This window comes from Primulina tabacum, chromosome 4 (assembly GCF_025594145.1).
Source record: "Primulina tabacum isolate GXHZ01 chromosome 4, ASM2559414v2, whole genome shotgun sequence".
NCBI classification, from domain to species: domain Eukaryota; kingdom Viridiplantae; phylum Streptophyta; class Magnoliopsida; order Lamiales; family Gesneriaceae; genus Primulina; species Primulina tabacum.
The window spans coordinates 1,048,568-1,072,034 of NC_134553.1; the positions used below are offsets into that span (position 1 = coordinate 1,048,568).

Genomic DNA, 23,467 nt, shown 5'->3' on the forward strand with positions numbered 1-23,467 from the left:
AGTAAGATAAAAACTTATGTTAGACGGTCTCACGGGTCGTATTTTGTGAGACGAATATTTTATTTGGGTCATCCATTAAAAAATATTAATTTTTATGCTAATATTTTTACTTTTTATTGTAAATATCGGTAGGGTTGACCCGTCTCACAGAAAAAGATTCGTGAGACAGTCTCGCAAAAGACCTATTCCTGAAGTAATTACACTGTTGTTTCTTTTTTATACATACAAACTGTTGGGAAAAATTCAACATTTTTTTAAAATGATGATGATGATAATATTATGTTAAAATCATATATACTTCTATATAATGTCGTCAAGTATATGTTTAAAATTATTAAAATAACATACACGCAGAAAAATCGATTTTTCTAGCTCAAATCATCATAGCATGATGTATAGTTTATTTTCTCGTCAAGTTATTCCGTTGATTATTTGATAATCTTTATGCAATATAGTCGTAGAATTTCAGTATATGATCGAACATTATTATAAATAAATAACATAATTAAGTACTCGTAAAATAAGTTATCGATTCTTCATAGTTAATTATTATATTTCAGAAATTAATTAATGGTTCGATCACAATAATGTAATGTAATATTCTGAAAAGAGGGATGTTGCAGTGTGTTTGTGGTGATATAATGTGCCACATACCCTTATTTATAATAAATGATTAAAATAATAATTGTATTCTAAAGTATACTTTATATATAAAAATCATTGTGGTATTGCTACACATTTTTACCTAATTGAAGCTGAAAAGGAAATCATGAACCACCAATTATTTGTGTACTCAAATAATCTCGAGCGATCAAGACATCTGATGTTGTTCTGTGAATTAACTGCCTAAATTGATGAAACAACTTCATGTGTGGACAAAATATATTTTTAAATTAAATTTAATGGAAAAATGCAATTTTTTCGTTTGTTTCCTTATTTCTGATTTTGATATCTACGTTATCAAATTTTAGTTTTATATATTTATTTATTTTTCAATTTTTTTACAATTTTAGTTTCTGTTCATATGGAGTGTTGATATAACATTATTACATACTTCAACGTCAGATAAATGTTACAACAGAAAAAAATTACAAAATAGCCAAATAGACAAATAGATGTAACTAAAATTGAAATCTAATGATATCGAATATCAAAATTATAATGGAAAAAAAAACCAAATACAGTTAACATGATTTAGCACATCTGAAATGAAAAATTATTCTTTCTACATTCCGCAAATTATATTATAAAATAGAGTGATTTCATTAATTGAATATCTGAGCAGCATTCAATGTGGAAGTTAAATAGTACATAATATAGGAAAATATCATAGAAAACAACAGCAACCCACAATAATAGAATTGCAAAAACAGAGGACATTTTGGTAATTATAAAAGGTATATATTGTCAAATCAATATAAAGGCAACAAAAATCATATTATTCCTTCTTTTTTATAGTCTCCCCACAGCTTTACCATGTCTCCCAGCTACCCTTTTTAAATATCTTCTCATTTCCACAAAAGCCCTACCCTATTACCAATATATATATACATAATAATTCTCTCCCTTTCTCTTCCTCCATTTATATATATTCCACTCAGACACAGGGTTTTTACTACAGTTCCCCCCCTTTTTTCTGACCAAAACAAGAAATTTCCTCAAATGTTTGCAGAAAACAAAGCCATAAAAGCTACAGACATCGTGGAACTCTCCATGGTTTTATCTAGGATTGACGAAACATAGATTTGAACCCTCAAAAAAGGTTAATATCATTCTCTAGCTCCCTTTTCATTTTTGTACTGATCTTTGACTTGTTGCTTCATCTTTCTCATGGAAAAGATCAAAATCCTATGTTAGCATGTTTTCGTGTCTGTGAATTTGATAATCAAGAATCTTGGACTTGGAAACCCTAAAACCTTTGTCCTTTTTCTTCATTTTCTGAGCTTTCAAGCGAATTTAAGGATTCGAGATCGGACGAGAATGGACCCAATAACCCACCAAATGAACTCTTCAAGTTCGAACATAGAGATCAACAGTACTTTCACCATCACCACGCCCGCATCCGGCGGCAGCGGCGGCAGCTCAATGATGGGCTCACCGTCGGGCTCCTCCGCCTCCTCTCCGACGACCCTCAGCCGCTACGAGAACCAGAAACGCCGAGACTGGAACACTTTCGGGCAGTATCTCCGCAACCACCGCCCTCCTCTCTCGCTCTCCCGCTGCAGCGGAGCTCACGTGCTGGAATTCCTCCGTTACCTTGATCAGTTCGGCAAGACTAAAATTCACACTCAGCTTTGTCCCTTTTTCGGGCACCCGAACCCGCCTGCCCCCTGCCCGTGCCCCCTCCGTCAGGCTTGGGGAAGCCTTGATGCCCTCATAGGCCGCCTCCGAGCAGCTTACGAGGAAAATGGGGGCAAGCCCGAAGCTAACCCGTTTGGGGCTCGGGCAGTTAGGCTCTATTTACGCGAAGTTCGTGATTCGCAGTCTAAGGCAAGAGGTATCAGCTACGAGAAGAAGAAACGGAAGAGGCCGCCTCCGCCGCCTCAACCTGCAGCGCTGCCGCCGAGTTAGCTGTTATTCTATGCATCTCCAGAGTATAATCATCTATCTATCTAAGATCACCGCCATTTGCATGGGGTTTACTGCAAGAATCGAGTAATATTTTCTACTTTTCAATATATATTCGATCTATATATCTACTATAAATCAATGTTACCCGACTTAATCAACATCAACTACGAGGCGGCGCTTATGAAGAGGTACCCTAATTTTTTCCTCGCTGTGTAAGCTTTAATTTGTTGGTTAGATCGAGTTTCTGGGATTTTCATATTTGATCATGCTACCAATATATATAATGCTAGAAATTTTAGTACGTATCAACGGTAGTGGAGTGGATGTGCTATATAAATTCACCGTACGTTCTTGTTCTTGTTCCAAACGGGAAAATTCTAATATGTATGATCTGTCTGTCTCTATACGCGTGCGTACGTAGTTTCTTGAAATTTATATACTGGAAGATAGTTAATTAGGACTTTGCCTTTTTGAATTCGTGCGTAAACACATTAATTAAGCATTTCGAAAGTTTGTTATTAATACAAGTGGTAGTTTCTTGCGTACTATGGCAGGTACTACTGGCTTGTTGAGATCTATATATGACACTACTGTGTGACCAATTTTGGCATTGATTCTGAAAAACCATTTATGACAAGTCGTAGATTGGCGTATCAGGTATTATGTCTTTTTTCTAACATTTGGGGGTTGGTGTTGGCAAATCAAGTTAATTGATAAAAAAAAAAGAAGAGGAAGGATATGGATATATATACGAGTCATAACTAATTTGTATGGATTTTGTATAGTCATCATCTTCCAGCACTCAAGTTGCAGTGATAAATAGGGAGTTTTAAAATCTTTTGGCTAATTTTTAAAGCTTAATTAGCAGGTCACGATGATAAAATCATATGATGCACAAGATCGCTAAAAGATCAGTGTGTGCATATAGCTAGCTTGTATATTTCGTAAGGTAAAACTGTCTCAACGATTGGCTTCATGCATAGGGTGATAACAAGATAAATATTCTAGAACCTCGAGAATGTTCGTCTCATCCAGAGAAGCTATATATACGCCCGTGTACGTATATATACTCGATATAGTTCGAATGGATACCGGTTGAGATATATGTTTGTTTGGCTATAAGCAGAATTGGTTAAGGTTCTTCTGTCGTGGTGAGGGGTGTGTTCTCGGTGGTGTTAGCTGCCATCGGAATTTTTTTGCTTCTAGGTCAACATAATGTACACGTAATTAAGTTTGTTTGTGTGGCTCAATACTAAGAAAGTATTTTGGTGAAAATGGGGATTTAGAGCTGAGAAAATTATTTAAATTTTAGGAATACTGTTAAGCGAAAATTGCAAATATTAAAGTTACTACAGTTCTTAATTATTTATTTAATTTATCCAGTTTCAGATGGTCTGTGTTATCTCATTTTCTTAATTGTGTTTATCAATGAGATATGTTCCCTACACACATACACACGCATATACATATATATATATATATTAAAACTATATATATATATATATATATAGTTTTAATATGTTACGTATTTATCGTATATATTTATGTGAACAATGATGAGATGACACTCATCTATATTAAATTATTCAGGACTCTCACATGAACTTTTTAAACAGATGAATTTTATTAGGTATTCATGAAAGGAGATCTTTTTATCATTTTTATGAATATGGAAAAGAAGACAAAACCACATTTGTCAAGACCCCATTCGTTTTGGGTATCCAAGAAACGAAAAGGTGTGGCCTAAACATGCGAAGAGTTTTTTATTTTAAGATGAACAAGTGAAGTTAATAGTTTGTGTCGCATAACTTGTACATATTTTTATTTTTAGTCATGTTATCAATAATTTACTATTTTAATCCACTAATTTGAACTTTTTTAAAATCATTCTTAGTTTTTATTTGTCAGAGTGCTGATGCGATATCGGATACATGATTATATTTCAGTGTTATAAGTTATAACGGTATTTTTGGTGCCACATAATCATTTTTCATTGTCACATCAGAATTTTCATAAAAAAAAAAAAGACTGAAAATGAGAACAAAAAATGAAAGTTAGGTGATTAAAATCGTAAATTAACCTACAATATTAACAAAATGAAAATACGCAAGTTATAAAACCAAAAATATTGTTGTCCCCAAGTCTCGTCGAGCATGTTTGATGATAGATTATTACGGTTAAGCAGACCTTCGAAATGGAAACAGTATAATTTTTTTTTTAAAAAAAATCATTGGATGTTAAATTGAATAATTAAATAACTGTTTCAATCTAAATTTTGTCTCCTTAATTTTTTTTTAAATAAAAAAATAACCAGATGGGTATTTCAGTTGGGTATAATGATACAATTTGTCTGATAAACCAATCACAAAAATAACATGCGTCAATCGGCTAAATGGATATTTCTTAAAACTATAAATCAAAATTACTAAACAAATGGAATCGAAGAATTAAATTGGTTGGATTGACTGTTTCGATTTTTCGGAAATGTTTACTCCCGAGAGATACCCAAGTCCAAGAAGTCTGATGAACATTGGGACCCATTTTGTTATTAAATAATTAAAAATCCAGATATTTAAATAATTTTCATTGATATTATGAAATTAAATACTAATTCTTGAAAGTGGGCTTACTTTATTTTTATTTTTATTTTTATACGCGCATATTATTTTATTCATGTCGTTATCATGATCATCGTATGCTAAACACTTGTCAATACATAATTGAAGGATATAACTCAAGTCAAAATTTTACGCCAACATCCAATTATAGAAATTTGAAATAGGGTAAATGCATGTGCTTTTGCATTAAATTACATCAGACTAAGTGACCATAATTGTATGTATAATTTAATATAGGTGCAGGTACTCAATTCAACGCCTATTTACAAGATTCATCCCAAAATTAACTGTTTGGCTCTTGTCAGCTTTTAGATCTAAAAAAACTGTCATTGTTTTTTTTTTTTTATTATTATTTATTAATTAGTCTGCATTCAAAAAAATTATAAAATACGCCCTTACAGTGGATGATAGAGTTGTGGTAAAAATTAAATATTTCGGATTTTTATAGTTCCAAGTCAAAATTATATGGTTTTTAGAGTATGTCTCTTGTGAGAAGATCTCACGAATCTTTATCTGTGAGACGGGTCAACCCTACCGATATTCACGATAAAAAGTAATACTCTTAGCATAAAAGTAATATTTTTTCATTGATAATTCAAATAAGAGATATGTCTCACAAAATACGATCCGTGAGACCGTTTCACATGAGTTTTTGTCATGTTTATAATAATAAAATAAAATAAAATAAAGAAGGCAAAAAAGAAAGGATGAGGCTGTCATTTTCATTAACTTTATTTCACTCCACAGTGGAATAAAATTTTTAGGGGAAGTAAATTGAATAATTTGGTGGTGGTGTTTTATAGAAACGGGTACGAGAATCCCTCTGAAATCACTCACTCTCCCAGTTCCGAGTGACCCATCAGATTTGACATAAAGTTCTTTGGTGGGCCCGATGCACGTGGGCTTACGTGTAAGTGTCGGCCCATTTTCGTTGTTGTTTTCAACGCCGATCAGTTTCCCGGCCCATTTGCCACGGATTCCCGGAGGTTTCGCCACGTGGTTGGATCTGTGCCGTCGGAATTATTCTGTCTGAGTTGACGTGGCCCATACACCAATGGCATGTCTTTTCTGAGACAGTAGTGAATTATTATTTTTCTTCAAGTATTTATATATATCAATTAAATATGTGAACAACAAAAAATTGAATTTATTAAATATTTTTATACTAATCAATAGAAATATATATCAAATTGATCTATAAAATAATCGAGTTCAAACTGATTTATATTTTAAAAGTTTAAAAATATATTCTGTCATAATTTAAAAAATAAAATCACTAATGAGATAAATAAATTGATTTGCTTTGTTTAATTAAATTTCCGTCTGACTTCGTGGACAGTTATATGTGTGAAGTTTCCAAAAGCCGAATCGTGTACGCACTCGGAAATTTTATTTATTAAAATAAAAAATAGAACTAATTTTGGGCTTTGGAGTTAGTTAAGAGTTTCCACTTGAAGGCCGAAAATATTTTATTGGGCCACGTTGGAGCAGGGCATCCCAAATGATCTTTTCAAAACCCAAATGATTTTTTTTTTTTAACTCAAAACTCCATAAAATATATTAATCTTCAATTCAATTCGAAAGTTATAATTGTCCATAATGATATTATTGAAAGAATTATAAATACCAAAATAAGCATCGTGAACTATGAACAACTTTATTTGCTTGTCTCATAGAATGTTCAATTTTGAGCGAACTCTCGTTTTGTATAACTGAACGATAAGTTGAGATAATGAGACCAAACACAATGAAGTTTAATGCAACACAGTAAATCACATCGTTTGAGATATTTGAATATATTTCCAGTATTACTTTGTCAAAGCCCAAATCTTTGATCAAACTTCAAGTGTCGTACATTACATGTGTTTAAGCTTTCTTATAAGTTATACTTCTTGGTGATAATTAGTTCTATATATTATAATGAAACTATTTTAGTTTCTAATTATCGTAGCATGCAACAATAAGATATCTTTTTATCGATAGCAAAACCTGCATCTATATATGTTACACTTGAGAAACTCTTCCCTAGGCTTTCTCTGTAATACATTGAGCCCAAATGGTTTTTTTTTTTTTTTTTTAAAGCAAACCCAAATGATTTTTAAACAATGAAAATTTTACCTAACAAAATATTGTGTCCAATAAAATTAGAATTTTCATCCAAAATTCCTGTCATAATAAATTTTCCTACCAGAAAAATCGCTTGATCAAAATCTACTAATATTTTTTCTCTCTAAATTACTCTTAGTAGCGTAATCATTGATATACATGTAATAAAAATCCTTATCAAAATTGTTAATATGTATTATGAAATTATTCTGTCTTTATATTTAATCATAAAAAAAATAACAGAGGACAAGTAAAACAAACGATGATATCGAGAATTTAAAAATTAAAAACAAAAAGCAAATTCAAATTTTTAGGAACTAAATTTCGTTTGGTAATTATAAGTAACTCGATCAACCTGACGCTATAATCTTAAATATGTGATCCTTTTTTATGTGAAAGATCGAAGGATAAGCAGAATTTTACAAAGAAACGCTGAAGCTATATAAATGATGAGGGGAAGACGAGATGGAGTGCACAAGAAACGCTTGCTGACTTCCGTGCTTATTGTAGCGGTGTTTCTTGTTTTTCTGTATGCCTATTTTGGCGCTAAGTATTCTGGGGAGTCTGCTCTAGAGTACGGTAGCCGGTCTTTGGGAAAGCTAGGGTCATCTTATTTGGGTCAAAAGGAAGATTCTGATCTTGGCCAGGGGGAAAGCAAGATGGGTCTTTCTGTCAAGTTTGGGTTGGATGATGCAGAGGATGGGAAACTTCAAAGAACTTCCCTGCAGTAAGGGTTTCCACCACTTAACTCAAATTATAAATGCCACCTTAATCAGATTATCACCTGGAAAATATTATTTGGTAGAAATGAAAGAATGTGTTTTAGAATATTAGAAATTATTAAGATAATTTCTCGTAAATATTTACTTCCAAATCTCAGTGATGCAGCTAAAATAAATGAGTCGAGTAGACTGCACACGCGAGATCCGACTGATTAGTAATTGGTCCACTTGGCCGGTAAACGAGCTCACCTGGCTGGTAAACGGATCCACGTAGACGATATATAGTTAATTTGCGGGGCGTCACCTGCGTCACAAACACTCGTTAAGTGGGCGTCGGGAGGGTTCCCGACGTAGACATTCCGATTGCTCAAGTCAGTAAACAGACCAAAGAAAATTCAGAGAACTAAAGAACTTTTATCAAAATGAGAGCCCCAAATTGCCAAGAGCTTCATCTATTTATAGATTTTTAAGAGCGTCTGATGGGCTTAATGGGCTTGGGCTTCTGCAAGCATAATCAATGATTTGGACCTCAATAGCACTAAGCCCAATCGATTCTATTAATCGAACAAATAATTGGTCTTATACCCATCACTCAGGTACGTGACAATCGTCATTCTGAGTTGATTCCTTGTCTGGACAGACATCTTATATATCAAACGAGATTGAAGTTGGACTTTCTTTGATGGAACACTATGAAAGATACTGCCCATCACCAGAAAGACAGTATAATTGCTTAATCACTCCCCCTCCTGGATACAGGGTGAGAAACTCAAGTAGACAAATGTCATGAACATTTCAATTCAAGCATTTTCGTTTATATTTGATCTCTAACCTGGTTTACAGGTCCCAATCAAATGGCCAAAAAGTAGAGATGAAGTTTGGAAAGCGAACATTCCTCACACTCACCTCGCACATGAGAAAGTCTGACCAGAATTGGTTGGTTGTTAAAGGAGATAGGATTAACTTTCCTGGAGGAGTCACTCACTTCCATTTTGGAGCAGAGAAGTACACTTCCATTTTGGAGCAGAGAAGTACATAGCTTGGATGGCGAATGCAGGTTATATGGCTATAGATATCCAAGAATATAACCCGTGATTGGGAATAAATTCGATGAACAGTAAATTTTCCAGCTAAGTTCATTGTCGTGGATACGATGAACAATTATTCCTAAAATCATTCTGGTCTGGATGAGTAAGATTTGTTGTTCTGTGAGTTAAAATGCGATCATTAGCCACGAATGACGAAAACTTGATTTTATGAAAACAGTCGAATGTGGAAGTAGAATTTGGCCAGGAGCGTATTTCGATAATGGTTTTTGCTGGAAATCATATTTTCGAAAATGTTGGAACTAATGGGAAGTGCACAAAAAGTAGTACCATATCTGCAACCCCATCGTCGTTACGCCTCTGTTAGGGATCATTTTTCACTAAAGGTTGACCTATTGTGAAGTGAAGCAAAGTAGCATTATATTTAACAACCCCATTATGACTAATGAGTAAGCTGAATATATGTGTTCCGAATCGATATCCGATTAGTCGATAATAAAATAATTCATAAATTAGTTTCTTTAAAAGTAATTCAAATTCAATCGTACTAGGTCATTAATCAATGAATCATATTTTCTTTAAAAAAAACGAATGGGTTTTATTTCTTGGTAAAATTTTACTACATAATACCAAATTTATAAGAATTTAGCACGAAATCATTGTTTTAAAATAATTTTAGATTATATTTTGTATGTTGATCATTTTAAGGACCTAAAGATCATCTAATCCCACAAATCAAAGTGAATCTTACGATCTAAAAATTCCATGTCACATATACCCAAAAATATTATAATAAAAAAAATTCTGTAATCGATTTACTAAATAGTTTTATGACGACTTTAGACACAGAAAACAAAAATCGCGTTTCTAATCCAGCGGGACCAGGAAAAATTTCAAAAATCCAAAATAAATAATTTTCCCGCCCGGACAAAAACGAAGGAAACCAAGCAGGCAGACACGTGCCCCAATTTCTCACTCTATCCTTCCCCCTCCACACCCAAGTCCCGCAGTAAATTCACACACACAGTGCAGGATACATTTTCAATTTCCCCATACAATGTCTTCCTCATCAGCTGTTCGCCGGATGAAAGAACGCGGCACTGGTTGGGGAAAAATCACTCCAGGTTCCGGTAAGTGTATTTCCACAGGGAAGGAGAACTCCAGGTCTACATCCCGTATCCGGGCAGCAACTCAGAAGCCCAACATCAGGCCTATGGCTCGGATTGATAAGTCCGCTCCAGAGGCGGCGCCGCCTCCAGTGGAGGACTCACGCGCGGAGCCGCGCTTCAGGCGATCGAGTTATTCGGTTCCTCGAGGTAGGAGCTGTAGCCCCTCTGATTTTACTAGAGCTTTATCTGATTTGAGAAAAAACCCTACTAGGGTTCCACTAGGCCCACATCAGGAGAAAGGGAATTGTTCTAATTTTAGGGGTTTGAGTGATAAATCTGGGGAAAAATATGATCTTGAGAGAAGTGTTTCCAAAGTCCTGGATAGAAATGGAGAAATTGAAGAAGGGCTGGAACAGAATTCTCGAGAAAACGTGAAATCTAAGGTTATGGTTCTGAATAATGGTGGTAATGAGGGAAAAATTGAAAGTTTGAGCTCAATTTCAGTTAAAAGATCAGACCTCGATAATTTCATTGAAAATTCTATTGTAGAAAAAGCAGCGTTGAAAACTTCTGGTGTTGAAGTTGAATATGGGTCTGGTTTGAGAGACTCTAAAACTGCTAATAAAGTAAGTAATTTTCCTGGGCTGTCAAGAGAGAATAGTGTGAACAAGCATCCCAGCAAGCTCCGGGAAAAGCTTGCTTTTTTGGAAGGGAAAGTGAAGAGAATAGCATCTGATATAAAGCGAACTAAAGAGATGTTGGATATGAATAATCCAGAGTCGTCAAAGATGATGTTGTCTGATATTCAAGAAAAGATTTCAGGGATTGAGAGGGCTATGAACCACGTTGTCCGTAATGATGGAGATGCCAAGACAGGGTCAGCCAAAAATGGTGAAATTGAGTATATGAAAGATAAGAAAGAATTGGTGGATATAAGAAACTCGGTGAAGGGGTTAAATGTTGAAGAATTGGAGGCTCGGTTATTCCCTCATCATAAGTTGATAAGAGAGAGAACATTTTCAAGGACTACATCTGAAGGTTCTGAGGCCCATAGCATTGCCACCGAGAAGGGTGTACTGAATTTGGAGGAGAAAGTGAGCTCTTTAGATGGCAATACCATTGCTTCAGAATTCTTGGCGTATTTGAGTAAGAAGGAAACAAAGGCTAGTGCAGAGTCAAGTGAAGTTCAAGAAATCGAGGATTCCGCGATTTCTATAGTGGGAACTTCTTCAATTAATATGTCTAATGATAAAGTTGCCATAGATGCTATGCTGATGGCTGATGAAAAGCTCGATGATTTTGATGACCAAGGGAGAGTTCCAGCCATGACATTTGAGGAGGAGATAGAAGACAGTTGTATGTTTAAGTCAAATGAAATTGGTTACAAGACCTCAACTGGAGGATGGTTTGTGTCAGAAGGAGAGTCTGTTCTTCTCGCTCATGATGATGGTTCGTGTTCATTCTATGACATAACGAACTGTGAGGTATGTATCTTACTTGAATCACTTCGCCTACTCCAAATTTTTGCATTGTTGTTGCTCATCTCTATCTGTTAAAAATAAAACAGTGAACCATTATAGTATTTTGTATGTGTTTGTTCATTAATGCATTAGTGTTGGGAGCTTTTAATGAAAAAGAAGTGTAAAGTATTTATCAACTATGCTATAATTGTGTCTATTTCAGGAGAAGGCAGAGTACAAACCTCCAGCTGGAATCTCACCAAACTTGTGGCAAGATTGTTGGCTAATCCGTGCCCCAAGCGCAGATGGGTGCTCTGGGAGATATGTTGTGGCAGCATCTGCTGGAAATTCTGTGGGTTCGGGTTTCTGCTCATGGGATTTTTACTCAAAAAATATACGAGCATTTCACTTTGAGGAAGACTCCACTAATACAAGAACAGCCCTTGCTCCCTTATCAAACAACACCATGTTTAGAACAAACACTTTGTCCATGTATACTGCTACTGAAAACCGACAATGGTGGTATAAACCTTGTGGACCTTTAATTATATCAACAGCTAGTGCTCAAAGGATGGTGCAAATTTATGACATACGTGATGGAGATCAAGTAATGAAGTGGGAGTTGCAGAAGCCCGTGTTGGCCATGGATTATGCAAGCCCTTTACAATGGAAAAATCGAGAAAAAGTGGTAATAGCAGAAGCAGACTCTGTTTCTCTATTTGATGTGAGCTCTCTCAGTCCTCAGGCATTACTCTCTGTTTCTTCATCTGGTAGAAAAATTTCTGCTCTCCATGTGAACAACACCGATGCAGAATTAGGCGGAGGAGTTAGGCAGAGGTAACACTCATTTCGCACACAATTATCTAAATAGTTCTTTAATTTGATTCTAAGACATTTTTCTCATACTTGTGTATATACTTTTTTGTACTTTTTGCAGAATGGGTTCATCGGAAGCAGAGGGAAATGATGGGGTATTTTGCACTCCTGATTCCATTAATGTCCTTGATTTTCGTCACCCATCTGGTATAGGTCTTAAGATTCCAAAAGTTGGCGCGGACGTTCAGTCAGCTTTTTCTTGTGGCGATGCAGTATACATTGGATGCACTAATTTAAGATCAATGGCTAAAAAGCAATCCAACTCCCAAATCCAACGCTTATCATTACGGAAGCCGAATCTTTTCAGCACCTACACACTACCAGAATCGAATGCTCACTCCCATTTCTCAGCATTGACGCAAGTGTGGGGAAATTCAAATTTCGTAATGGGAGTTTGTGGGCTCGGCTTATTTATTTTTGAATCCTTGAAAGACGATGGATCTCAGTACCTCTCGATGAATTATAATAACATACAGAATGCAAAAGAAATCATTGGACCAGATGACATGTATTCTCCTTCCTTTGATTACTTGGCTTCAAAAGTTCTTCTGGTATCGAGAGATCGCCCCGCTAAATGGAGGTATTTGTCATAGATAATTATGTGAATAAACTAGGTATTTGTCCAATAACTTATTGTCTGTCCTGTTGCATTTTGGTGTTTACATGTTGAATTCAATGTCACGATATTTTGTACGGGGTTTTTTCTTTTTTGAGTGTTCCAGATGCAAACTATGATTGTGGCTACTGTATAATATGTTTTTCATGTTTTTGGGATTTCGAACATACCATGCAAGCGATGCTTGCTTTTAGTTTGAATTACAGTGCGACATTCGCTATCATGAAAACACTACGACGGATCAAATAACCACTATTAAATACAAGGAGTATGATGCAAAAATGGACAAACTTTTTGTATAATCTTCTTAAGATTAATAAGCATGTGTTTCAAGATTAATAATCTGACATAAGAATAACAAGTGTATCCATTATTTTAAGTTTACAGTATCCTTAAATGTACAAATAAATTTCTGACATGGATCGTTGTTGTAAAAATATTTTTCCACCAACCAAGTTATTGGTAGAAGCGTCACGTATCTCGTATTTTTACTCGCTCACACGCATGCAAAGCCCATGCACGCTTTACTGTTTATACATATATATATATATATATATATACACACACACACACTCAAGCCAAGAACACGTAATATGAAATTCAAATTATTTATAAAAAGAAACATTGATGTCGTCCTAACCAATCACATTTTCCCACGTAAGTCTACATCTGAATCCAACGTGCTAGCTGGGTGGGGTTCACTACTCCCGGAATATGGGCTCCATCGCTCTTTAACAGGCTTGCCACCTCGGCGTACGTAGTCGGCTCCAATTTCCCACTCGGCTGGCTGCGGCTCTCAACTTTCTTATTCTTCGCGTCCACCGCCATAGGCTCCAGTCGTGCCGGATCAAACTTCTGTCCCAGTAATGTTCCTTCGGTTAAAAATTCGTAAGCCATGTAACCGGCTAAGAGCCGGTTAAAGTGTAGCGGCTTCAGCTGCGGCGTGGCTACCCTAGACGGCGTCATCGAGTCGGTTGACCCTCTGACGGCCGTTAGTTTGACTAACGGTTCCTGTGATTCGATACCGTCTGATGGTCCCCTCTCCTTCCGCTTTCGAGGCGCGCCAGGCGTCAGTATTCCTCGCGCGTGCCAGCTCATCTTGACCGTCCGTTAAAGGAAACAAAAAAAAATGAAGATAAGAGTTCCACGTCAGCGAGATCCTGAGAGGGGCAAAAAAGTCGCTTCACTTAAAACGACAAGAAATAAAGCATAAATCGGTTAAAAAAACACACAAAATTTCTCGGAAATGTGAATTTGACACAATCAAGGATAACAGATTAGATTCAGGAAATAGGATTTATAAGCAAACTGAAAATATGGTTGGTCGGCAGTGGGCCGCGGCCGGCGGAGCGAGGGTGGCGCCTCCGGGGCGATAGAAAATAGAGAATGAGGTTTTAAAAGAGGGGGGAGAAAAGGAAGGGTGAGCGTCCGCAGTGTTAATTTCCGTTTTATATAGCAACTGATATTTCAGTTTTGCCCTGGGTTTTGAATCAAATTACGTAATCACACTGATATTTCATTTCTATTATCAATTTTTAATCTTATTGCGCTATTTTTGTTTTTTTGTCAATCTTAGTATTTTTTCGATACGACGTGTGTTAACGTGTATAATGTTATATTAACATTTTTGATGTAAAATGTTTAAAATTTCAAAAAATCACAAAATAAATGACTAATATTTGAAATTTGAAAACAAAACGATCAAATTCGTAAAATGACAAATATACAAAACCAAAATTATGATATTTGGTATCTAGAATATGTAAAACTAAGCATGATAATACGAAATTTCACATAGATGAAGTGGGCCAAGAATTGGCTGGTAAAAAACCGACAACCCGTTCAGCTTTAAGATCGGATCAGAATATGGAGATGCACTGAACAATCGACACACATTTTGGTAATTGGTTTCTGAACTTAAATTGGTCCAAATCTCTCTTGAACGAAAAAGACAATTAGTTCTCAATTTCGATGTCCTAGAATAGCTAATTAAATTGAATAATTTATTTAATAACGTTTTAAGTTTAACTATTTGTTATTTTATTTATCTATTGATTTTACGAAATTATATGAATTCTTAAACATTTATATATTATTATCATTGGACCAACTCGATCGACATAGTCATGTAAAGTTGAAGCGACACATATGCAATTGGTATTAAAGATAAGATAATCGATAATTAATTCTCTTAATTATTCTTCTTTCCGCAAAGGAATATTGAACAAACATAATTAATTCTCTTATATATTAATGTTTATTTCATTAAGTTGCACGTATTTACATTTTTACCTTATCAAAGGAATATTGAACAAACACGATGCTATTTTTTTTAAAAAAATAAAAATAAAAAAATAGCAATGATGTTTATGATGCCACGTACGTTAACATGTCTTATCCATTAGATTTTGGGATAATTTTGTTCTTTAAGTCATAAAAATTAGACAAGTTAATCCATATAAGTTAGTGCACAAATTTGGAAGCAAAATCTGAATATAAGAGACGAATAAAAGTTAAAATAGTGAAATGTTTTTAGCTCGACTGGAGTTTTTTCAATATTCGAACATATTTAGGAGATAATAGAATTATTAATTATAAAAAAATAAATGATTTAAATTTAAAAAAAAACTCGAATAAAATAATTTTAGATACAAATTAAATATTTTTAGAATCAATCGACTCGATTTGTGCAATCCGAAATCTTATCTTCAAGTCCTCATACAAAGAACTATAAAAAGGATAATATACATTAACAAAGCAAGCTGTAAATTTCTTGATTGGGACCAAACATAAATGATTCCATATTTACAAACAATATCCGGTGGTTATTTCAATTCACAAGGTTTTTCTGTTCATTATCATAATATGTAATTACTTACTTCAAAACACGATCAGCTTGATTATTATTATTATTATTAACATAGCTTGATTATTACTTACTTCTTAATGATTGAATATACTGTAAGTATGATATATTTATTTTTTCTATAAAATTAAATTATTATATGTCAATTTTTAATTTTTTTTGAGAATTATAAATCAAGTTGCAATGTTTTTCTCATTGACCGAACTTTAATTTGTTTTCTACAAAAAAAAAAAAAAAAAAAAACAAGAAATAAAGAAATCTGAATAATCATCGCACTTGGATGTGTCTGGAAACAACTCAATGGAATCCAAACTCGGCACGGTGGATGCGCTCCAAGCGGTGAAGAGGAACTCGGGCAAGACTTACGGGCAGATAGCCGAGGAGGCTGGCCTGACTAACGTGTACGTGGCTCAGCTCCTGCGGCGCCAAGCCCAGCTCAAGCTGGACACCGCACCGTTACTCCGGGCAGCCCTGCCCGAACTCTCTGAAGATCACCTTCATGAGATGATGCAACCGCCCCTCCGATCGTATGATCCAAGATTAATTCAAGAACCCACTATTTATAGGTAATTCGGTTGCTTTTGGTTTGTCCATTTATGTTGGGGAAATTTCTCATTCGTTGAAATTAGTTTCTGGAAAGCTTTTACTTTCTATGTTGAATTTTGCTAAGCGTGGGGGTTAGATTTGCTGGCATTGTTTTCGGGTTTGAGTTTGAGAAACTTGTTTCTTTGATTAAAGACGATTGTTTTCCCTATTGAAAGAATCGTTGATGCATTTAGTGAGTGAAGCGATGTAAATTAACTTAATTGAGCAATTTTGAGTTGATTTATCCTGTATGCTTTGTATAGGCTTTAGTTTGTGTGTGTGTGTGTGTGGTCTTTTCATCTTTACAGATGATGTAGTTTATGTTATTTGGATCGCAAGATTTATGATATAGAAGATAAGTGCTTGATGCCGAAAAATATGAATCAAACTGCAAAAGCTTCGACCTTTTCGACCATGCTTCTGTGCAAAGACAGAATAGGTCAGAGATTAGGGGATTTAACTTGAATGGCAAAGTATCTATACTGATATTTCTAGCTCCCCACAGGTTTTGGTATTTTCAGTTCAATTAAGGTATTTACTTGGTCCAGAAATTTTGGGATGACTGAGTCTAAGCCTGATCTTTGGACCAATTAAAATGTCATTTGCAACTATGCATTTGGCTGACCTTGTGCTGCCTTTCGAAATCTCTGTATGATCTCTAAAGTTCTCATTTTCCTGTTTACAGGTTAAACGAAGCTGTTATGCATTTTGGGGAGAGCATAAAGGAGATCATAAATGAGGAATTTGGTGATGGCATGTAAGTAGTTGTTCTTTATTTTGAACCTGGTAACTGCTTCATAGTTAGTGTCTTAACACTAATTGTAACTTGAATATGGCATACAAATTACAATCACATTTCCATGTTTATATATGCCATAGAATGTTCAATATCATCTGGTAAATGCTTCATTTTAGATATTGTGGATAGACCCTGTCTCTTATGTCCTTTTTGAGCTTCCCTGTTTTTTTTAAAAAAAAAAAATTGACCTTTCACCTGTGAGTTATATGTATTTTGTAATTTCTGATAAAATTGAATATTTGAAAGATTCCCTTGTTTTTTATGATTCCTACATATCCCCAATCCTGCACAAATTATCATCTTATCATTAAGCAGGACATTCACTCTTTCTCCGTTGTCGATTATAAATATAACATAGTTCCTGTAATTGACCATCGAATTCCTTTTACAAGTTTAGGAAGCAGGACCTTATCTTTTTCTGCCAGAGAAGTGCTGTTACAATTCTCAAGAAATTGAACGTTAAAATCTTTATCTTGTTCCCGAAAAATTGCATAATTGCTGTAATTACAAGTCTAGTGTCAATGCTAAATAGTCAAGTTTGAATCTTAGTTTCTGACAGCGTATCACCTCTTATTTTCTGTTAGTAACTAAACTTCTTTTATGATCATGCTTCTATTTAATAATTCCGAGCTTAAATTACCAAAACTTTCGTGGGTGATGGTATTACTTTTATAATGTACAATAGTGGTGATGGCCTAAATAAAAAGGTGAACTTGAGCCTTTAAATTACAATAGTTAATCAATATGATTTACCTTACCCTTTCTTTTCTTTTCTTTTTTTTTTTTTTGTTAAAAAAAAATCTTTTGCTTGACCGGGGAACTTAACAAGTAGCATGTCGGCAATTGATTTCTACTGTTCAGTCGACAAAATTAAAGGTGTGGATGGAAAGGATCGTGTCGTCTTGACATTTGACGGGAAATATTTGCCTCACACTGAGCATGTACGTGGCTGAATTACTTTCTTTGTTAAATTAATTTTTCAATTGTTTCTGGACTGCACAATTAATTGCTATAAATTTTCTTATATATTTTTTCCTTGTGCAGCGTACTGAGCATATGGTATCAAGAACAAGAAACATAAAAAATCAAGTTCATGAATCAAAGAAAGGGTGATCTTAGTTGCCCCTTACCCCTTGTCTGTGTGTGTTGCTGTTGGTATTTATTAAATAATTCCCGATTATGAATTATACTCAGGTACCATGAAATTGATGGTATGTCAGATCTTGTATCCATGTTACATTTTGATGTAAAGATCTGATATGTAGTTCTTGCAAAATTTAAATAATAATCTGGTAACTAAATCTAAATGTATTGGTTATTTCTAAAGTTTGCATGATTTCTAATCTAGTTAAATCTAAAAAATCCTCCATACTGGTTGAAATTGCAGTTAGGGTCAGTATCAATTTAGTGGTAATCTCGTTGTAGTTGTATTCAAGATTCCTGGAAGTTGTGTAAGAAACAAATGTAATTTGCGTGTTAATAAATTTACATTAAAACAGCTTCAACAAGCCTAGGAGATCAAATATAAAATTCACAAAGGAAAACCTGTGATTACCTTTCCTCAAAGGTGAATATAGCTACTCAGTCGATAGGGCTTTGTAATATTGTTATCCAGAAACCATGTGAACTGGAAAGAAGAGGCAAGGACATGTACCTTAGACTACTGCTTTGTAAGAAACTCATACCTGATAGCTATCTCTTCGTGAAGTTTTCTTTTATATGATCAAAAAGTATGATCGAAAATATATGGCTGATTTTGGAAAAATCAACTCCTGGTTCTCCATCTTCTGATTGAAGTTGTCTAAAACTTTGAAGTTTTGGAGTAAACTAATAAACTAGTATGGTTTCAGAGTAAAGTTAAGGATGAGTCGTCGAGTTTGTCTCATAGTCACCGATTTTCACTTTTCTTATAATCTGTTTTGCAGAGATCATACAAATCATTATTCTGCACAGTTCTGCAATAAACATCGGTATAGACGTTGTAATGATGCCATGTGTATGTCTAGACACTAGTGGTAATACTATCTAATACATTTTCAACAATAGTTAATATCCAAAGTAGTACAAGAAAAATCTTTCAAGCAACTCCCGATTTTCCCCCCAATATTACAAATCAAATATTGCTTAGGTCTAAGAAAAATGAAGAAAAAATTTAAAAGTGTGGTCACCCATCCTATATTCTTGTCTTAGGAATACCACTAAAAATTCAATTAAAACTTTGTTAAAAAGAAAATTTCATTACATAAATTAAGAAATCTCTTGGTGTATATTGTTTTAATTTTTTTTTAAGTATACAGTGTTCTTAATTATCTCGAGTCCCTTCTCTTTGCTAGTTGGAATGTCCTCTTCAAGAAATGGTTTGCAGCTTGATCATTCCTATGACAAAGTACCCTCAATATGGTATTTGGATCTAACCGATTCCACCTACCAGTTGTCGGTGGCATTGGAAGTTTCTGCCCTGCACCCACCACTCCTATCCCACTAGCTTCACATGCCACAATACTGAAATCTTCTACTAATTGCTCGGTCGACTGCCCCATCAATGCCACCACCCCTTCAACTGTTTCCGCATCCTTTTCAACCATATCCTCAACTATCAAACCTTCTCCGCATGTACAAAATACTCGTTTCAAGTTGTCAAAGTCTTCCTCAATCATTGGGTGATCAAACCTGGAGAAGGTTCGGGAGCTGCCACCAGCTAGCAAAACCATGAGGTACGCCTCAAAAGAGGCCTTCATTACTTCTTGTAGAGCTAGTGGTTGAGCACGATCAGTCACTATTGCACACAGAAGAGTAAGGTTCTGCTTGAGTATTCTTAATGCTGGCCTGATTCTTGAATTTATTACATCACCAATGTATAGGCTTCCGTAGAAAACCGAGTTTGAATCCAAAAATATTAGACGATAGGCTGCTACTTCTGCCACATGCTGAAAAGCAACTTGTATCGCTGATCGGCTATGTTCAAAATATGAACTGTTGAGTTGCCTTCTGTTACCAAACCAGGATTTTGGTGATGGAGTTACCTTCGGCGACAGAGTTAATGTTTTGTCAAGGGAGTGAATTTGTGATTGAAGGTAATGTAAGGTGTTGAGACGGATATATAGGCGTTGTGTTCCACGACTTGTCGATGGACGGGGATTGTTTCCTTCATTGCCCAAATTATTGTTTGGATCTTCAATTCCTACACTGCATGCTGCTCTTTTCCAGAGTTTTCGGAACTTTGAATCCAAGCTACACCGTGTTAGCGGAGGAAGTGTGGGGATATAACTCTGTTTTGATCCTAAAAATGAGAAAAAATGTGTGCTTAGGATTTAGAGAGAAAAAAATTGTGTAAACTAGAATGCAGTTGCTTAGCTCCTGCTTAGGATGATGATAAATTAGCAATTCTTACCACATGATGCAATGAACGTTATGTAATCTCGGAAGAGATGTTCTAAACCTTCAGTAAGATCATAAACAAGATTCTCCGTTATGTTTATAGGAATTTCGAAGAAATTTTTTACAGCTTCCTTGGCAAATCTGACTAGTTCTTCAGCAGAATGAGCGTACGGCTCAGTTTTGGACTTTGGATTCCATGTCTGCAGAATTATGAAAAAAGTTAAGAACTCAATGTGCCAATTCCAAGGTCTACGGTGAAATGTGACATTTCGATTCCACGTGTATTAGAAATAATTTTCTTTATAAACGTATATAGAGGAATTTGTGGTTCAATAAATTTACTTCTGTTTCTTTTGCCCTTTGGTAAATCTCATTTCCTTGCTTCAACTTGTCTTGAACCCACTGTTTCATAAGTTTAACTATGATTGAATCAACTTCATAAGGAACCATTTCTCTCACAATTGCCTTGCCTCCATCTTCACATTCAACAGAGTCCTCAACCACCATCTGTACTAAAAGTTTCTCTAATTTCCCAGCCCTTTGCAACACCAAGACTGTTTCATTCTTGAGCATAGACGTGCCCGTTAAGTACTGCTTTAGTAACGTCCCATAACAAGTGTGCAGTGTAACAGCCGCAACTCCAGCAGAAATGGGTTGCCATTTCTTAAGAACTCGACTGAATATATCCTTCTCCTTTGAAGCCAATTCTTCGGTTTCTCTAGCCAATTTGATGAGCATTTCACTCACTTCTTGCCCTTCAAGGGATGTCCCATTTCCATTTTTATCCACTAGCATCTATCGATATAAAAAAGTTAGCAACACCAAGAAAATGAAAACATTCTTAGAGTATAGATATACATACCTTGGCAAATGCGTTTCTCAGTGATGCTCGAATATAATAGTCGATCCTATTCCCGGAAGCTTCGTCCCTCGTCTCTCCCTTTTCTTGACTAATCGACACGTAGCAAGGAATATCCTCTTCGAGTATCTTTGTGGCAGAGAAAACCAAAGGAAGAATACTTTCCATTATTCCAACTGTTCCCCTATCAAAGCTTTCATGATAATCCAACAACCTTTTTTCAGACCACTTCTTCATTGCTGTTAAAACATTTGACAACATCTTGATGTAAATCGCCTCTCTATTGACCTTCTTAGCGTCGGCTGCTACTTCAGTCAACATAGCATGAGATGCCCCAAGAAGATCCGACTCCACCTGCCCAGTTGCGATGTACTGCTCAAAAAGCACCCAAGTGAAACATAGATTATGTATGGACCGGTTAATCCCCAAAGTAGACCACGTTTTCTTCATAAGCTCTAGCAGTTCATCGACTTCATCAATGACTAGCGTTTCATCCTTATTATCGAAAACTGAGCTGAGAAGGGCTGTGTAGATTTGGACGTTGAGGGGGTATCCATCGGCCCAGTGGCACACGTCGGAGGCTCCACCATCGGGGCTTCGCCAAGCCAAGGAGACGATAGAGTTGCAAAGTGTTTTCATTGCCTCCGAATTCTTCCCCGTGTCTATTGCCTTTGTTTCGCAAGAATTGATAATGTCTCGAAATTTAGCGGCAACTATGTCTGACTTTTCTAGTGGGATAGAAGGGTGGAGGAGTAGTCCTGCTTCGAGTATTTTTAGTTGGCGTTTTTGCCAGATATGGTACTCGTGAGCATCGTTGAATTCAGATGGTTTCAGATGACGGAGTAACTCCAGAGGAAGAATTATGGTCTCTGCTCGCCTGCCCATCTGATCAAACAACGAATCTTCAAATATTTGTTTTTTTTTTTTTAAAAAAAAAAGAAATAAATAAACAACAAATTTCTAACAAATTGTCGTAAACCACGCATGCGTTCCCCCAAAAAAAATGTCGTAAAAACCATGCATGCAATATTCATCGTAACACAAAATAATAATATTGCATACTTGGCCAACTAGAGTTCTCATTAGAGTTTTGCGAAGTCTATTATCACTCTGCTCGGTCACCCTCATTTGCTGCCTCATAATTTCTGCCGACGTCATCGGTCGCCTCAGCCTCGCCACTGAAGACGCAGGTAGTGTCGACGACATCCTCGGACTCGAACCTGCACCACTGGGAGATGATGGATTCGCTCCACATGAGCTCGAACGCCTGGAAGATGGCGCTCGCTTCAACATTCGTAGCCCCAATGCCCTCTTCACCCGACTCGTCACTGCCATCCCAACCCCCGGTGGCTTCATTGGTGACCCGGGACCTGACCCATTTCCATCCCCGCCTTCTGAAGAGTTGTAATAAGTGATCGCGCTCCGTCCACCAAACCCCGGAGAAGACCTGCATGCTGTGAAGAAAATCTCGTATGCCGCCTCCCGAAAGTCATCCCGGTCAAGACCATCGAGTTTCTCTAAAGGCGAAGAGAGATCCATGTGGCTGATATAAGAGCCAGGTTTAGGAGTGTCGGTATTCAGATTGGCGTTGGACAGACGGAGGTGGTGGTGGATCAACGGCGGAGACTTCAAAGATAATAACTATTAGAAGTCTGGTGGAAGAGAGGGAAGAGAGAAGCTGGTAAACATTATATCGATTTTTAAGGAATGTTCTGTGAAAAGAGGAGCAAAAGAAACATGGGTGGGGGCAGACCATGTTAGTTAGAAGGAAGAGGGTGCAGAGATTGATGGTTCTCGTTTTCTCTGTGTTTTGAACCCATTGTTATGCGAAAAATACGAGGAAAACATGAAGGATT

General features: G+C 35.9%; 5 protein-coding genes across 6 annotated transcripts; 4 read left to right on the plus strand and 1 right to left on the minus strand.

Annotated features, from left to right (window-relative positions):
• The first annotated feature begins 1,530 nt into the window (after positions 1 to 1,530).
• Positions 1,531 to 2,975, plus strand: LOC142542184 (protein LIGHT-DEPENDENT SHORT HYPOCOTYLS 3-like). Its single transcript, XM_075648676.1, has one exon. It carries the CDS (start codon positions 1,981 to 1,983, stop codon positions 2,569 to 2,571), a length of 591 nt encoding a protein of 196 aa, XP_075504791.1. The 5' UTR covers positions 1,531 to 1,980; the 3' UTR covers positions 2,572 to 2,975.
• A 4,766-nt stretch (positions 2,976 to 7,741) lies between these two features.
• LOC142541311 (putative methyltransferase PMT8) lies at positions 7,742 to 9,112 on the plus strand. Its single transcript, XM_075647866.1, has 2 exons — positions 7,742 to 8,022; positions 8,861 to 9,112. The coding sequence occupies exons 1-2, from the start codon at positions 7,742 to 7,744 to the stop codon at positions 9,054 to 9,056; spliced, it is 477 nt and encodes a 158-aa protein (XP_075503981.1). The 3' UTR covers positions 9,057 to 9,112.
• An 852-nt stretch (positions 9,113 to 9,964) lies between these two features.
• LOC142542186 (KIN14B-interacting protein At4g14310-like) lies at positions 9,965 to 13,275 on the plus strand. Its single transcript, XM_075648678.1, has 3 exons — positions 9,965 to 11,656; positions 11,856 to 12,469; positions 12,570 to 13,275. The coding sequence occupies exons 1-3, from the start codon at positions 10,121 to 10,123 to the stop codon at positions 13,099 to 13,101; spliced, it is 2,682 nt and encodes an 893-aa protein (XP_075504793.1). The 5' UTR covers positions 9,965 to 10,120; the 3' UTR covers positions 13,102 to 13,275.
• Positions 13,276 to 16,239: 2,964 nt separating this feature from the next.
• LOC142542189 (cyanate hydratase-like) lies at positions 16,240 to 18,675 on the plus strand. Its single transcript, XM_075648682.1, has 4 exons — positions 16,240 to 16,556; positions 17,261 to 17,332; positions 18,207 to 18,315; positions 18,419 to 18,675. The coding sequence occupies exons 1-4, from the start codon at positions 16,291 to 16,293 to the stop codon at positions 18,485 to 18,487; spliced, it is 516 nt and encodes a 171-aa protein (XP_075504797.1). The 5' UTR covers positions 16,240 to 16,290; the 3' UTR covers positions 18,488 to 18,675.
• Positions 18,419 to 23,439, minus strand: LOC142542187 (protein unc-13 homolog). Of its 2 annotated transcripts, none has more exons than XM_075648680.1 (5): positions 22,674 to 23,439; positions 21,611 to 22,496; positions 21,095 to 21,540; positions 20,766 to 20,952; positions 18,419 to 20,654 (listed from the first exon to the last, which is right to left on the minus strand). In XM_075648680.1, the coding sequence occupies exons 1-5, from the start codon at positions 23,148 to 23,150 to the stop codon at positions 19,681 to 19,683; spliced, it is 2,970 nt and encodes a 989-aa protein (XP_075504795.1). In that variant the 5' UTR covers positions 23,151 to 23,439; the 3' UTR covers positions 18,419 to 19,680. The 2 variants fall into 2 exon arrangements, with proteins under 2 accessions (XP_075504795.1, XP_075504794.1); XM_075648679.1 differs by having other exon boundaries at positions 21,095 to 21,547; positions 21,615 to 22,496; positions 22,674 to 23,433.
• Between the last annotated feature and the right edge of the window lie 28 nt (positions 23,440 to 23,467).

What these genes read in the sequence shown, in the direction of transcription:
- LOC142542189 (XM_075648682.1), top strand. Translation starts at nt 16,291, where the DNA reads ATGGAATCCAAACTCGGCACGGTGGATGCGCTCCAAGCGGTGAAGAGG. An exon ending in CAAGAACCCACTATTTATAG is followed by an intron (nt 16,557 to 17,260) that starts GTAATTCGGTTG and finishes TCCTGTTTACAG; the next exon opens with GTTAAACGAAGCTGTTATGC. An exon ending in ATTTGCCTCACACTGAGCAT is followed by an intron (nt 18,316 to 18,418) that starts GTACGTGGCTGA and finishes TTCCTTGTGCAG; the next exon opens with CGTACTGAGCATATGGTATC.
- LOC142541311 (XM_075647866.1), top strand. Translation starts at nt 7,742, where the DNA reads ATGATGAGGGGAAGACGAGATGGAGTGCACAAGAAACGCTTGCTGACT. An exon ending in CTTCAAAGAACTTCCCTGCA is followed by an intron (nt 8,023 to 8,860) that starts GTAAGGGTTTCC and finishes CCTGGTTTACAG; the next exon opens with GTCCCAATCAAATGGCCAAA.
- LOC142542184 (XM_075648676.1), top strand. Translation starts at nt 1,981, where the DNA reads ATGGACCCAATAACCCACCAAATGAACTCTTCAAGTTCGAACATAGAG.
- LOC142542186 (XM_075648678.1), top strand. Translation starts at nt 10,121, where the DNA reads ATGTCTTCCTCATCAGCTGTTCGCCGGATGAAAGAACGCGGCACTGGT. An exon ending in ATGACATAACGAACTGTGAG is followed by an intron (nt 11,657 to 11,855) that starts GTATGTATCTTA and finishes TGTCTATTTCAG; the next exon opens with GAGAAGGCAGAGTACAAACC. An exon ending in GGCGGAGGAGTTAGGCAGAG is followed by an intron (nt 12,470 to 12,569) that starts GTAACACTCATT and finishes TACTTTTTGCAG; the next exon opens with AATGGGTTCATCGGAAGCAG.
- LOC142542187 (XM_075648679.1), bottom strand. Translation starts at nt 23,150, where the DNA reads ATGGATCTCTCTTCGCCTTTAGAGAAACTCGATGGTCTTGACCGGGAT. An exon ending in AAAGGGCAAAAGAAACAGAA is followed by an intron (nt 20,953 to 21,094) that starts GTAAATTTATTG and finishes ATAATTCTGCAG; the next exon opens with ACATGGAATCCAAAGTCCAA. An exon ending in AACGTTCATTGCATCATGTG is followed by an intron (nt 20,655 to 20,765) that starts GTAAGAATTGCT and finishes TCTCATTTTTAG; the next exon opens with GATCAAAACAGAGTTATATC.